The sequence below is a fragment of the Gavia stellata genome, chromosome Z (assembly GCF_030936135.1).
Source record: "Gavia stellata isolate bGavSte3 chromosome Z, bGavSte3.hap2, whole genome shotgun sequence".
Lineage (NCBI taxonomy): Eukaryota > Metazoa > Chordata > Aves > Gaviiformes > Gaviidae > Gavia > Gavia stellata.
The window spans coordinates 10,230,192-10,246,744 of NC_082637.1; the positions used below are offsets into that span (position 1 = coordinate 10,230,192).

The following is a 16,553-nucleotide window of genomic DNA, read 5'->3' on the forward strand; positions in this document are numbered from 1 at the left end:
AGTAGAATCATAGAATCATTTAGGTTGGAAAAGACCTTAAAGATCATCAAGTCAAACCGTTAACGTAACACTGCGAAGTCCGCCACTAAACCATGTCGCTAAATGCCATGTCTACAGATCTTTTAAATACCCCCAGGGATGGTGACTCAACCACCTCCCCGAGCAGCCTGGTCCAATGCTTGACAACCCTTTCAGGGAAGAAATTTTTCCTAATATCCAATCTAAACCTCCCCTGGTGCAACTTGAGGCCATTTCCTCTTGTTCTATCCCTTGTCACTTGGGAGAAGAGACCAACACCCACCTCTCTGCAACCCCCTTTCAGGTAGTTGTAGAGAGCAATAAGGTCTCCCCTCAGCCTCCTCTTCTCCAGGCTGAACAACCCCAGCTCCCTCAGCCGCTCCTCATAAGACTTGTGCTCCAGACCCTTCACCAGCTTCGTCGCCCTTCTCTGGACGTGCTCCAGCACCTCTCAGTGTCTTTCGTGTAGTGAAGGGCCCAAAACTGAACACAGTATTCGAGTTGCAGCCTCACCAGTGCCAAGTACAGGGGGACAATCACTTCCCTAGACCTGCTGGCCACACTATTTCTGACACAAGCTTTTCTGTTTTTACATTTACTAAAGACAAGCCACCACTCAATTACCCACCTTGGATGCTGGAGTTATCCTCCGTTTTGGTGGTTTTATCTGTTTCTGCTGGGTTTGATGGGCAGTCACTGCCTGGTTATCCATAGATATAGTGGGGAGCTGTAACATTTTGCTAACAGCTGTAGAGGCGTCTACTGGCGACGGCTCTCGGAGTTTTACCTGGGAGGAGAAGGACTCCAGCCCAGGAGGCGGAACAGGAACTGCCTGGGTTTGTTGTTGCTGTCGCTGGGTCAGCTGGCTCAGAACTGGGGATGGTTCAGGCTGGGATTTAAAGTCTGGTCAGCGTTGTGAAAAAGAAATATAAAAATGAAAGCATTAAACTCCGCTCTTCATGTTTATACTTATGAAAGAATCTGGGTGACTTGACATACTCGACAGCTATGATTTTATAGCATGTGCAAGTCCCTTTCAGACATCACACGAGTTTCACACTGAACATTACGACTGCAATAATAATGCCAACATCTGATATTCTCTACTTCAAATAAACAGCTGGGGGCCACCATTATTTAGCTATTTTCAAAAATATGAAAACAAACCTATCTGTACAGTCACATAATATTATCACACATTAGTCCTCAAAAACTGTTAGGGATTATTTTAATCAAACACTGCAAGTTTCACTGCAATTAACTGTGCCGATAAAATGTGACTACTTCCAAGGGGTATGGAGTTGCAGTTTAGAGGTATTATGAGTTAGGATTTCCTGCCCTTACAAATGAGAAGATTTTCAACACAAATAGGAAGTCTATCACCATCTCAATCAGGTTGGTAGTCAAGAGATGCTGGACCCTGACAGTTTTTTTCCAAGTCTTCCTCTTTCATATTTTTCAGATGCTGAAAGCCATGCAGTGGCTCAGAGCACTGGTCAACCACCATAAGAGATCCACAGTACTTATGATGTGAACAGTTTTTTTATTCAGTTAGTAAAGTGCATTAGAAAGCAACTTAAAACGTAGGTAAACATTTTTTCAGAATTGCTGCGTGTGAAAGATTGTAACTGCTACCAAACTGGCTGCTTATCTATCTGGAAACATATACACATATACATGAGATAGATACAAGAGCTATCACTCTTCACAGTGAGAGAACTGCTAGGAACTACACTTTAAAAACCAAGTTTGTGTCACTTCCACTGTTTCTACTAATTTTACTCAATTAAATGAAAAATCCATACAATTATGAATAGACAAAATGGGTAACCTGCATCATTCTCAGCACATGTAGACATCACACTAGGGAAAGTACACTGAGATGTGATGCACATTATGAAATTATAGAGTACTCATTCAAAAGTCAAATAATGATTAAAAGACAAAAAAATTGGTGGAAAAAGACAAAATATGGTACAACCTTATATTCAGCTAGAAGCAGCACAGGCACAATGGAAGTATCTTCCAGAATTTGTTGAGAAACTAAGTCACATCAAAGTTCCACTTAAATATTCAAGCACATTAAATCAAAGATGTCATTACATAAAGGCTCAGTAACTTCTAAAGATGCAAGAACATTTATGGATAAGCTTAAGCCTATCAAAACTTAGTTTGTAATATACTCATAATGTCTACTACCAGCAAGTAAGTGTAACTCTTACAATGTTATAACCAACTGTATTATTAGGATCTCATTTTTTAGAACAAGTCTTTCATTAAGCCCATTTTAAACTGTCATTGGCATTAAAAAAAATCTTATGGGCCAACAGAGAGAGAAAGAGCGAAACCTACGTCAAAGTACTTACCAAACTGACTAAGGACTGAGGACTGAGTAATGGGCGGTTTTAGATCCCAGGATGATGTGGTAGTTGTGGTAGTGGTGGTAGAGCTACTATTGTTTTGTTGAGAGGTAAACTGACCCAAACCTGGAGATTTCAATTGGTCCAAGATTTGGGATCCAGTAGAGTTTGCCAATTTAGAGGATCCGAGTTCTCCAAAGCCAGAACAAAGAACTGCAGACTATGAAAAGACAAAAAAGAAGAGGGGAAGGAGCGGAGTTGAGCATTTAATAAATAATTTTAACATAACCATAGGCTCAATGCCTACAGCTGCTATTTGGCAGCAACTAAAACATCTTCAGCCCTAGATTATTAATGAATAACCATGAATAATTAATGAATAATTAATGAATAACCAATGAATAACTAACTGTAGCATATGGCCAGATCCTCTCTGGTTATCACTGATACAATTTCCACCACTGTGATTGCAACAATACCGATTTACTTGAATCCATGCAATTCAAAATAGCATGTATTTACTAATAGTTGAACTGATTTTCAAAGAATAAATATAACTGCCCAATTTCAAGCCCTCACAATTAACTCAGAAATAGTCAGGTTTCCACAAAAAGCAGTCAGGTATATTCTTGGAAATAACACATCATAGTTTTCTGGCATAGAACTCTTCACTATAAACAGATTATTTCATCCTAAATCAGCATGCAAAAATGCACCTGCTCTCTACTCAAAAATTGATACAAGTACTTCATGTAACCCGAGAAACAACTACTTAGCAAAATCAGAGAAGAAGTAATCCTTTTTTGCGTGCATGTGAATGGAAGGAATGGAATTAAGAATTCCATTCCTTCAACATTTACAACCTGAATTTTATCAATACTGAAACATGCCATGAAATGACCAGTACTTGAAAAGTTGTTTAACCTGAAATATTTACTCATAAAGAATATTTAGAAAGCTTAAGATAATTTTACCAGACTTTGAGGAGAGTAAGAGTTTACAGCACTGGAGCTGCCAGTTCCTGATGCCATCTGGGTGCTGTGCTGAGAATTTGTGAAGACTAGGGCTTGGCCAAAGGTCTGCTGTTGTGGAGTTTCAAATGAGTTGCCTTCTGTCTCTTGGGTAGAAGTCACAGGTTTTTGAAGCAGTGTTACCAAATCAATGCTGTAAGAAAAAGCAAAGTTTGGCTGGAATAAACATGATGATTAGGCTGCATTGAAACTGAAGAAAGCACTAACAATACTAAAGCTGCCGTACCGGCAACAGAATTATTACTGATTAACAGCCTTTTCACATACTGCTTGTCTGCTATACAAAAGGAGGTAGAATGGAGGTTTCTGCCAGAAAGTAAAATTCTGCTAGCTGAAACCTTCCACTACAGTTAGAATATAAATTATCTTTGCACTCTTTTCAAACATTATGAAATTTATAGCATCATATAACACATAACCAACCTCTATGATTAACATAACCAAGTAACCAGAGACAAGTCATAAAAGATACATTTTTTTTGAGTGGATCCTGCCTGCAAGCCCATTATATATATATATAGATAATCCAGATTCTCTGTATGTAACGGTATCCCTTTAAAAAGAGCAAGGGATAGAAGTCCTACCTCGGTATAGGGTAGGTATGAGGACAGTAAAGTTACACATGCAGCAACTGAGTGAATATGTGATGACATGGGCAGAAGTAAAAGCTAAGTTTCTCAGACAGTAGGCACATATCAAAATTACTCTACCACACACACCTGAGTAGGATGAGAAACATGAATTTTCTTATATTTAGCATAGCTTACTAACCCGTACCACATGTTTAGCATGGCTTACTAAGTCCTACCACATGTTTAGCAAAAAAATTCTGACTTAAGTTTATCCTAAATATACTGCAGGCTTGGGCTGAAGAGCTGCTTCCAGCACTTCCGTTAGCACAGATTTCCTAAAGCCCAAACCTTTCTTATGGCAAGTTAAAAAAAAAAAGGGGGGGGGCTGGGGTGGGGGAGGCGGGGGGCAAAAACATAATTTGAGTTGATGAACTAAAATATTTTCTAACGGAATCTGAGCGACATCCACTGGAAGAATATTTGCATTAGAACAATGAACTTGTGAGCGTATCACCTTTAAGAAGAAAATTAATATAAACTGTAGACCAACTGACACCATGCTTCCTCCAGATCATATCCATGGTGTAAGGAACATTTTGCTGCAGTCTGGAGTACTACAGTACAGCTGTATCAGGATGTTTGGGACCATTAGGCTATCTAGTTTTCAGATCTTATGCTATCTAACTACCAAAGTCTTCATCACACAACTTTAATCTGCTCTCCTGGGACCTGAGGCTGATGGAGGAAACTGATACCACATCATCATCGGCCGGGCATTTCGTGAAGACAAAGGCAAGCAAAGGAAGGCAGCAACTGCCATATTTTTGGTTCTCTATCTGAACCCTATATCATCAGTTAAGGCAAGTAATTGTGATACTTACCAGGAAATTCACTTTCTTGCCAACACAAGCTTTTCTGTTAACATATTTGTCAAAGCACTACGTTCTGAACACTTTCTGCATCTACAGGGGCAGGCTTTCCATTTTCTGGAGCTTCCTTTTCAACAGCAAAAATTTATTCTTCCCAGCTTCTTTTGTTCCTGCCTGTAAGCAGTCTTTGTGTAGAAGACAAGGTCTTCTCAGTATTATGCTTGTGAATTTGGTAAATTTGGCTCCACTTCTGTAGTCAATAACAGGTAATACAGGAATGCACAAAACCAACAATTTGCAAAAGCAAGGCCTTCACAATTTTGAAATTGGCTTGACCAATCTCTGACCAGGGCTGCCCTGTGTTTTATTCAACATTTTATATGTGCAAGCTAACATTGCTTCACTAAGCAGGAGGGTTTTAAGGTATAGGGGAAACATGGAAGAACAGCTTACCTTTGCCCAGGAGTCACATGATTCTCAGCTGGAACAGAGGAAGCAGTGAAGACTTTTGTTTCAGAAAGCTAAAAAAGAAAAGAGGGAGGGGAAAAAGGTATTTTAATCATACGCATGCTCACACTTCAGTGTTGCGACACCTGCAGAAATTCCACCTTGGTCATATACTTTCAAGATAAAACTAAAGTCAGACTACCATTACAACCAGTTATGCGGCAGCTCTGCTTAAAAAGACACAAACACGTAGTCAAACTTCAGCAAAGTCTTCTCCACAGGATCAAGTACCAATTTAATTAAAGTGTTAAGAAATTTGATCTACTGAACACACACAATGGTATAGCAATGTAACTACATCAGTTTGAGCAATAACTGAAAAATACACCAGTAGAAAGTAATTAATGTGACAGCTGGTCTATCATCAGTGTAAGGATACCTTGTGCAGACATAATTTAGGACTCCATACAGCATCTCTGATAAATCTTGTTGCATAAGTCTAACACATTGCACCGTCCCCACTCACTCATTTCACATATCCCTGTGTTTTACATTTCAGCTCACATCACGAGCAGAGGAAGGTTTGCACTCAGGTATGTATAGTGAACTAGCGTTCGTGGCTCCTTCCTGGCGTTTCTGCTAGGGGCAGCAATAACATCTTTAACTGACTGCTCTGCAAGCATGAGTTCAAAAACAATAATAAAGGGAGAACTGTGCAACTGCTTACAGTAGTATAACCAGTCAGACCATCCACAGCAGAAAGCTGTACTGCTTTCACCATGCTGTTACAATAAAGATAGATACTTGCACAGGTAGCTGGGGAGGGGGAGCTGGTTGGTTGGGGGCTTTGGGGGAAAGGGGGTGATTTTGGTTTGTAGGGGGGTTGTTTGTTTGCTGGTTTTTTGTTTGTTTGTTTTTGCTTTTAAATAGATTTTCTTTTTTGGGGGAGGGGAAAAAAAGTAGCTAACCAGCTACAACTTCCTAGGGCTAATTAATTTCTATTGACAGGAATACTTGCAAACCAGAACAGGTCTTAAGTCAGTACAGGTTAGGTTTAACAAGATAAAGCTATACGCATATAATGGTTATATTTTAAATTAAATTTACACAAAATCACCCTTAACTACTTTGGTGTAGCTTTGTATTTAGACTAAAGAATAACTGACCTATTCAAACACTCACAAAGAATCCCTTTAGAATGCGACATCTGAATAGAGCTCTTCCAGGAAATTATGCATTTTTAATTGCACACATTGCTAGCAGCCCAGTTCGAAGGACATCACAGATGTGAGCCAATTCCTACTGAAAGCACTTGTATCCCTGAACACAGTCATCTGATTGGGATTCTCCTATGAAACACTGTTGATTTAAGCAGGATGCAGAAGGGCTGACTGGGAGCAAATCACTTACTACTTACAGGCAGAGTTCAAATGCTTCATGTACTCTCCTAACACCCACTTATGTGCAACACAGCGTGTCATGAAAAAATGAGTACCACCACAGTTCCTCCCTCCATTTCTTTCCCTTCCCTTGCTGCCAATACAATGCATTTTAATCCCATCTTTCTGGAACACAACTCTGTCCTGTGCATAATGCTGCCAGCCCGCAACTCTATGTACTGACCAAAACAAAGAAGACTCAGCTCAAGCATATTTCCAATTAAAAAGGCTGTTTCTCTATTTTTCAGCCCTTTCCCCACTGTACGTGTTATTTTAGAACATGTACTGTACTTTTTGTAGTGTTAAGAGACTCCTGCATTATATAGCACAAGGAGGTCAGCTAATGGCACGAGCAGCAGCCTATGGTCTGCAATCCCTTGGTTAAATATTAAATTCTTTGTAATGTCAACAGTTTCTTACGCTCACATAACCCAGGATAAGAGTAACTGTGACCAAAACTGATGAATCCTGAAAACTAAGCAAATTGAGGAGCCTGAGGATGTTTGTGACAACACAAAAGCATGCTTGACATATGAGAGAGGAAATGTTCTCTTCAAGTGAATCAGCATGCAAAACAAAGTCTCCAGCTACCAGCTCAGCTACATTGAAGTTTACACTACACCCTGTGGCAAACTCACTGCCACAAGCTCCAATCAAGCACCTAATTCAGAAGTCTGCTGGGATTATGGCATTTGTCAAAACACATACTTTGTGCAGCAGCAACTGAAAAATTATTACGCAGATGTATTTAGTATTTCTTAGAAGTAGCATTACCAGCTCCTAACAAAGTTATTTGCGGTCACTGTACACTACACTCACAAATCTTTCACTGAAGCACTGGTATTTTCCCAGAACTGAATGAACAGTCATCAACCATTTGCAAATGTTGGCCTTACAAGGGCATTTCCTTTATCTGCAGTGAAATGCCTGTGCTTTTCAGCTCCTGTTCCTATGATAAAAACCACCAAACAGAATATATTTAACAACTAGCTACCAGCTCCTATGGCCAGTTGATAGGTGAGGACAACAGGAAAATATACTCCAGCATCCTCATAAAAACTCAACATCAACAAATGAGAAATAACAAAACCTTATTAATTGTTTTGATATGATGTACTGAAGTTAAAGAAATTAAAACAAGTTCTCATGCTGCTTCCTGGTAAAGGAAACACTCCCACTAAAATGTATTTTTGTTTGTTTTTTTGTTTTACAGTGTTGCTGTTGTTTCAAATAAAAACTAAGACTACCAATATTGTATAGAAAATGTTTGCCTTCATCCACTTTCCAGCAATTTGTATGCAGTCTATTTCTCCCCTTCTGATAGTTTCTGTAGTTAAACTTTATTTTCTTTAGCCAGGAGAATATGATCACAATTTTACCAGGAAAGCCCAGAGCCATCTACAGTACCTCAACATTTGTCTGATCCTTCATTGTCCATGCCCTGAATACCCCCTTTAACAAAATACAACCTCCTATTTCCACTGCAACTATTTCCACTCTATTTAAGAGCATGCTGACAACCTACTGTATTTACTCAATACTCACTGCTAAAGATAAATACCAGACAGGACTATTAGATCACAAAAATCTAATCCTTCTCAGGTCAAAACAACATTAAATTTCACTCACCTGCTTATAACTTGTATCTGACTAGAGAACACCACAATTAAACAAAAATATTCTTCAGAAAAACACGTGGTCTTTATCTGCAGACAAATACATCAACTTCATTGGTTGTTTTAATCATTAGTCATGCTGCTAGAATTGTTTGTTTATTATACATTTAAATGCATGGCTCCATTTTCCAGCCACAGGTTCATATTATGCCTTTGTCTGCTAGACTAAAACCAGAGCCCATTATATGCTAATAAAATAACCTTTTCAGATTCAGTAAGCTAAAAATCTCACTCTTAAGCACCTCTTCTATCAGTAAGTAATTTTTAGCTATTTTCCACAACTTTTGTTTTTTAAAAGCAATGAATAATTGGATGCAGTACTTCAGAATCAAGTTCAGGAGAGTCCACATAGAGAAATATAAATCAAGAATGATTAAGGGACAGGGAAGAGTGCCTACAGGCAAAAAGACTACAATAGCTTTTTTTTTTTTAGCCATAGCTTCAGCCCTTTAGGAGATCGTGCTGAGCTGTTCTTTTTTCATCATCCACTACAATCCTGAAAATTTTTCAGTTGCTGCTTTCCAGAAAACAGCCCCTTGTTCTGGAGGTGTGCCTTCATTCCTATAAAACAAATGGGCACCTGGCTATATTACAGCATTTTTCATTTGAACAGGTCAAGTTAGCAGAGGTCCAGATTTCTCTGCATGACTAGCTTACTTTTAATTGCCATTCCAATAGTTTTTGGATTTCCCACACATTTTATTCAGCAGTGGTTTTATTTTTACTTCCAAATCATTGATAAAGACAGTAGATGGCATCTGGCGCGGGACTGGATTCTTTTATAGCCCTCCTAGAAATGCCCACGTTCAGTAAGGGTCTTCCTGCAAAAGATTTATTTGCCAAAATTTGCAAGGCAGATTTTAATCCACTTAATTACATGCTATCACAAAACACATTATTTTTAGAACAAAAGATGTGAATCAAATCTCTTACAAGGACATACTCTATCTTCACAGCTAACTCATAATTTACTTCAAGACCAAGATCCGGTTTATCTGAAGTGAACCTATTTTCCATAAAACTACACTGAATAGCACAAGCTGTATTCTTACGCTATTTTTTTTTTTTAAATCAGATTATTCAATTTTTCCTCTCTTTTTCCTGCAGGCATGTTTTGGGCTAATCTGTCTGCAGCTCGCTGTTTCATTCACTCTTTCTGAACATCAGCATGTGAAAAACTTTCTACTACGTTACAGGGATTTTTCCAGCACTCTAAAATTAATAAAAATTAACAACAGGCTAGAGATTTCATCTGCTGCTCTTTCAAGATTCATGTGCAAATTCCTCAGGTTTAATAATTGATTAAAAAAAATTCTATCCCTAGTCAGCATTGCTCAACACCCCTCCTGTACTACAAATGCTGTATTGTATCAGCATCAAACACAGGTGAGAAACAAGGCCAGAAATTTTCACTACCCTTAGCCCTTAGTCCACCTCTAGCATATACTGCAGAAATAGAGGACAGGTTTAAAGAAGATGCCAGCTTTTGATGGCAGTAACTGACGCAGAAAACCTAGGAATTTTAGAGTTGATTTTAATTTCTCAAAAGACAAGAGCCCTCTCATTAGGTAAGGACAGAGTTTTCAATCTGTTATATGACACATTCACATGTTTCTAGGGGTAACACTGACATGCCACCCTACAGGAGGAGGTAAAAGGGATGACTTCCAAGACAATCTCTTACTCTTCTGAAAGTAAACTTGAAATAATGGATATTCCTATAAAAGATGAATAACTTCTTAAAAGCTAAGTTCTCCTTTCTATATTTCTTGCTACCTCATTTGTTTTCTGAACTGCTTAAGCTTTAATACAATAACTGAAAACTTAAAATCATAAGTGTGATTTTCACACATGATCACAAATGCCAAATATTTTGTAGACATGAAGAGATCTCTTGCCTGATAAAGAATAAGAACCAAAATTGTTGTAGTACTTTAGACAACACATCATGATGAAACAATAGGAATGAAGCTATTAAGTGCTAACTTCAGCATACTACTAGCTCCTTGATTTAATACTATGAAGTGGACTAAGGGGTATAATTATGCAGATTTTAAACAAAAAGCATCAAATGAGGAGTCTAAAGTTGATAGTAAGCCTCAGCACTTAATTACATAACAGTCTTGTAATAATACAGCTTTAAATTCCTACAAAATAGGAGAGGGAAGTATGCGGTTAACACCCATCAGCACTGAGCAGTGGAGAACTATCATTCACAAATGCTTAATTTGGGATAAAACTTAGAATTTTATTATCTATGTAGTGTCCACCCAGCAAAATAAATTAATATTTCTTGATTCAATCTCATTTACAAAATAAGCTTATCTAAATATATATATTTTAAACAGGAATTACAGCAAGAAACACAGTAAGAAATATCATTGCATGCATACAGCAAAGTATTACTTTGAACATTCAGTTTTTGAGGACAACACAGAAACTCTGAAAAGGGTAAATAAGCAATCAGCCTATCCAACAAGGTACACTTACATCTTCATTCCAGTCTTCTGCTGTCCATTCTTCTATTGAGTTTTTCCACGCTCCTAGTGTGGTTTGGGGAAGGAAAGAAAACAGTTACAAGCTAAAAGCACAATGTCATGTATCACCCCTTCTGCTCTATAAGCAATCCTGTTTTCATTATTAGTGGAACACAGAGTGAGGAGATGGTAGTTGGAAACATGGGAGGCTCTACAAAAGTGGTCTGCAGATTTAAAATTTCAGGAGGTGTTTTTTTCCCCCCTTTAATTTCTAATTTCAGGAATTTCTTAGCCCCTATGGTACCAGACATAATTTGCACGAACACATGTCTGCAACCAGTGACTGATCTCAAACACTGGAAGACCTTCCTCCTATGTCCCCAATGACAGCAAGAGGTTACTCAACCCTCCCACTGGATCTCCCAGTTTCATGCACAAATTCATACAGAGCCTGAAGAAAACACAACCACAACACCTGCTCTGGCATCCATAATCCTACTTTCAACATACTCGAACTCAAGACCCAAGCTATGCCCCTGGAGGCTCCTTTCCAAGCTGTTAACTCTCTCCTCAGGGCAGAAGAACACTAATCCCTTCCCCTGACAGAGCAATTTTGTTTTCAAACATATATAGTTCATGTAATGGCAGCAGAAGAGTCCATAAGTTTCCACTGTAGCTGCAAAACACTTCTTCCTGTAACTTGTGGCAGAGTTTATTTGGTGAACACTAGAGCACAGCAGGCAGTACACAGCATGCAGCAACAGGAAAACTACAGAAAACGATCCTACAGATACAAAAACCTGATCCCTTCCGTAGGAAATAGCAAGCACAGACATGCAAGAGCAATAAATGGACTGAAGACCTTGCCCACCAGTGTAAGCATAGGGAAGGTTATCCCAGCAACAACCAGAACTTTCATTTAAACTACATAACCATGAGTGAAGAAAACACCAGCAGTAACATTTCTGCTACCATCACCTTTGATCAAGTACAAAAGCAAAAGAACTACTGCTTTAACCCTCTCCTTTTACCTAACCAGGAACCCTCTGAGACACGTTCATCCAGAAACAAGCCCCCTGAAGACGGCATCAAATCCAGTTTGTACAAACGCCATCACCACATTAGTGCATTCTTTTGTACACCTTTACAATGCAGCTTCTTGGGCAGAGGAGGGTCAAATGGCCCTAATCCAGAGAGGCAAACAGGTCTACCATGAAGATATACACACGGTGGGGAGAAGGGAGGGGGTTTATACCTTGGAATCCAAAATTATATGGCAGGTCCTGAGCAAGGTAACATCCGCTCTGTGTTGGCTCTGTGGAGCAATATAGAGTTGCCTGAAACATCTCGTGCTCACATGTTACCAAACAGCCCCTAACCAGGTTTCTACATGGTGCAAAATATTGAGGCACTTGAAAAATAACTAATAATCACATCTGAGCACAGCAAAATTAGTGCAATGCCTCAAATTTCTAGACTAATCCACACATTTCCACAGAAACTTTGGAAAGGAGGAAAGTCCAACGAGAAGCAGTTTTTAGAGAAACAGTTGATTTTTTTTCCCTTCTCCTGACGAGCACAGGATCCCTTCCTCTGATATTTTTTCTTTAAAGAAATACATCCTAGTATTTGCCCTGCTTATATTTATCTCCCATCAGTCAGAGCACGGCCTGCCTCTGTGAAAGACAAAGCTCATGCTGGTGCCAGAACTCTTAACAACGGAGCTCCGAGTCTGCTAAAACCAACACAAAAAGAGCTCAAATCAAGCCCAACTCTTGAGCATCCCCCACCACCTTTGGGAGACCAAGCCTGTTTGGAGTAATACTTGGGACATTTGCCTAACATTCAATTTAAACATTTATCTGTTGCTGCTACTTATGAACATGGTTCTGTGCATTTACTCTTTTTAAATACTGAACACAACCCTTCACCCTTTTATTAGTTCATGCAAGCTGATGTTTATTATTGTTGCTTCTTAACACTCTAGCTTCCCAACTCAAACATTCCAGCCTCAGTTCCGCACCTTCTCCGCATTAAATCCAGTTTGCTAATGCCTTCCTCCTATTGATGGGATTCTAAGTCTGATCGTGCCACAAGTGTATCAATTTCCTTTTGCTCCAAAATCCACCTTGGCATTACTGCAACTCTATATATCGTCTTCCCAAACTTTACCTCCATGCCTTGCAAAGCATCACAATTTAAGAGTTCTCTGTTTTCCACCAAAATTATTCTTCGTGTTTTCAAGGATCCTTGTGATGGCAACTTCAACGTAGATGACTATAGGTGACTCTTTCCTGTTTCCCATTGTAACAAGTTTAGTTTTAGAAAGTTATAAAGCCAATTAAAAAAGTATACTATATGTTTTTGGTAAGTCTTTAGCTATTTTCCTCCAATTCCTCACTTCCTGTTTGATTTTTTTTTCCCCTTTTTTGAATAATCAGCCATAGATATTAGACCCAAAATAATTTTATTTTGGTCTATCCCAAACTTATGTACTAATCCTTTCCTTCTGGATTACATTCACATTCTAGAATGACCTGAAGGTTTCCTTAAACATTCCTTCCGACTTTTACAGCAGTCCTATAAAAACCAAACCCAATTTCATTGTAACTTCCAAGCTACACAATTCCCTTCATCCCCCTTGACAGTTACACTATAATTTATTTTTTCTTTCTTGTTGTTCTTCAGTTTCAGAGTCATTTAAGGCTGCTCATAACCAAGATAACAAAGGAAGTTTTTCTGTGAAATTTATTAAACTATCAAAGTAGAAGTATCAGTAAATTACCAGAATACAATACCATTTTTATAACCTACTTTGAGAAGTGACCACCTCCAACTTAATTTATTTATAAGAACTGCTATGATTTCTTGTTCAGGATCTCTCACTGACTTGTACATTACAAAAATGTAAGAGACTGAACACTCAGCATGCCTGTAAGAAAATATCAATCACGCTGTTCAAAGTTTATTCACTTTTGGATGAGGATTCACAATTTTTCTCCCTCCCACCTGTTTCTTCTCTTTGCTTTTCAGTTGTACATTACTTCTATAAAAATTAGGATGCAGAAAGACCAATGTTGAATTATTTGGCATACAATTACACTTAAATGTTTTGAACCATTACAGATTCGCCTTTTACTCTCTTTTTATTTCAACCAAACCCACTAAATTTTACCTCCACAGAATCAGCTAGCTTTTCTATAGGATTGCACAATTGTGCACCTAGAAACACCTTTCATTCAGGCTACTGCGATTCCTCTGGCATTTGCAACGATTCAGGACAGGAGGTTTTAGAGCACTTTCAGAGCACATATGGGGGCAACTACGTTTTGGAAACAAATACTGTATTTCTTTTTAATTGAAAATGTTGACCTTGATCCTTTCCCAGCAGTGGCTTAGAAGGGAAATACTTAGTAAATACTCAGAACTCCACAGAGAGTTTCTATTTGCATGATGTCTTCAGAAAACATTTTGATACACAATACTGGTTTTATTTCTCCAGGTAGTTGCCCAGTTATCTCCTTTTTAATGTAACTGGAGATTAAAAGACACTACTTTTCCAAGTGGCTAGTATGAGCTAATTTTGTTTTCTTTCTTTTTAGATGAAAGAATAAATGAGACTGGGGAATGAGGAATAAAGAGGGATTTCCATCCTGCCCTACCTCTGTGTATACTCTGATCTGACATCCTTGACTAGCCCATTGCAGGGTTTATGGATTTCCATACATGTACATCCCCCTCATTCACATCTTTAGTAACTCCACACTGGTAATTTATTTATTACTGGGACCGTTGATTTGTAACTAACGTAACAGCACTGTAAATTAAGAGGGGGGGGGAAACAACTGAAAACTAGTATTTGTGATTAACAAGCCAAATCAACAGCTCAACTTTGTACAACCTGCTTCCAGTCCCGCACCTTGTCTGCCACTTCTTACCCCTAACCCTGCCTCCATCTTCCTTCCCAGCACTCTCTCTTCTGCTTTAAAACTACTACCCCAGCTGCAGCATCCTCTAATAACCCTCAAGATGCTTTTCATCACAAGGTTGAAAGTGCTTCCCACTTGGACAAAACTAAACGATTCAATTTTAAAGCCTACTCTTTTTAAAGAGCTCTCTTCTTTTTGGCTCAGGGACTTATTTCAGACATTCCTACGGCTTGTCTAAAGAAGAAACACTAAAATAAACCACTCTTCCTATAGTCATATTTATAGAGACATTTTTGCTTTGTTAGTTATGGTGCCTTTTCCATTTGTACTGAAAGTAAATTAAGATTAGCAGCAAAAAGGTACTTAACACCCAAAAAGAACATTCACACTTAACTAGTTTACTTTAAATTTCCAGCAACCAAATGATCTTGCAGGAACTCCGCACACTGACACTCACTTCATCATACCCCTAAGAACCATTAATCCGACAAGGCCAAGGAAAATTCTCAAATGCCTTCTCTCACCTTCTCCATACCACGCTCCCCAACTTTCCACACATGCCTTAAGTTGTGTTACTGAAGTTCAGTGCAATTTGGTGACATGTGCACAGCCTAACAGCAAAAACACACTTGGCATCCAAAAAGGAGTTGACACATCAATCACTACACTTTGAATTTCCACCAATCTATTTGCTCAGCAGCAAACCCCTCATGTAGATACATTCACACTCTTATGAGGATCTGTTTAGCCACACCAAGCTACTCTCATTCCTAGGCAGAATTCTTCCATTACTGAAGACTGAGGAGATGCCTACAAGAAGGAACAGAGGTTGCCCTAGGAGAGGCACATTAAGGCTACCCAGAGTTAGCAGGGAGGGTCACAACGTTCGAGCTCACTTGGGAAGTAGAGCACATGTCAAAGCCATTCATAAGACACAGCCTTACGGTTGCATTCATTAATAGCTAACCAGTGAATTTTCTGCCTCTGGTCCAGTCTCATCATGCCTTTCTTGTACGTCTTCTTTCTCTAGTTAGTTAACCTTATTGCTTCTGCAATACTTGTGACAACATACCCTGCCTGCTGCTGCCATATAGCAAACAACAGCATCAGTATGCCTAGGGGAATTTTCAAGTCATTAGGTGCCCTTCTAACTCATTATCTGATAAACTTACTTGAAAAACTAACATGAGTGAAAGCAAAAGGTGCATCTCTCTTTGTGCTATAGCACCAAGCCACTTCAAAAGTGATTCCTTGGAAAGATGCCGTATTTGGCAAAAGAGCCCCCTTTCAACAACCATTAATATGCTCAGTGCCACCCTCCCACGCTGGAGTAGAAGGCACTCAGAGTGGCAAGACAGCTGCCCTCCTAAACTCTGAGCCTTTTATTGTGTTCTCTGGTTAAGTGGAAAATGGCTTGTATGAAGTTTAGAAAGCTGCATCTCAAGAGGCTCACAGCAGAGCTCAACAGAGCATGCCCTGGCCTCCAGTACCAGTCTTTTCCTTCCACACTTGACACAGGGGTTGATGAAAAATCATCTGAGTAGGCTTCAGCAATGAAGAGATCAGAAGAGTTACCCTTTGCTGGGGCTAAAAAAAATTCTCTCTCCTATCACTCGGTGGTTCCCAAATGCGGACAATAACGTACATAAATTTCTCCATCCTGACACAGCATTTCCTTTGTCTTCATCTCCTGTCACAGAATACAGGAAGCAGCAAGGTATCCGTTTTTCCCGAT

At 39.0% G+C, this 16,553-nt stretch overlaps 1 protein-coding gene and 1 non-coding gene across 6 annotated transcripts in view; both read right to left on the bottom strand.

The window, feature by feature from the left end:
• Positions 1-16,553, bottom strand: part of UBAP2 (ubiquitin associated protein 2) — a 160,487-nt gene that overhangs the window by 96,717 nt on the left and 47,217 nt on the right. For all 5 annotated transcript variants that reach the window (XM_059834354.1, XM_059834353.1, XM_059834355.1 and 2 more), the window contains exons 9-13: positions 10,903-10,955; positions 5,304-5,371; positions 3,353-3,542; positions 2,385-2,598; positions 647-921 (exon numbers count right to left, since the gene is read on the bottom strand). In XM_059834354.1, the coding sequence (XP_059690337.1) occupies positions 647-921; positions 2,385-2,598; positions 3,353-3,542; positions 5,304-5,371; positions 10,903-10,955 (800 nt within the window). The remainder of the gene's footprint in view (positions 1-646; positions 922-2,384; positions 2,599-3,352; positions 3,543-5,303; positions 5,372-10,902; positions 10,956-16,553) is intronic.
• LOC132320808 (small nucleolar RNA SNORD121A) lies at positions 2,954-3,037 on the bottom strand. Its single transcript, XR_009484606.1, has one exon. It is a non-coding gene; the product is annotated as a small nucleolar RNA SNORD121A (small nucleolar RNA).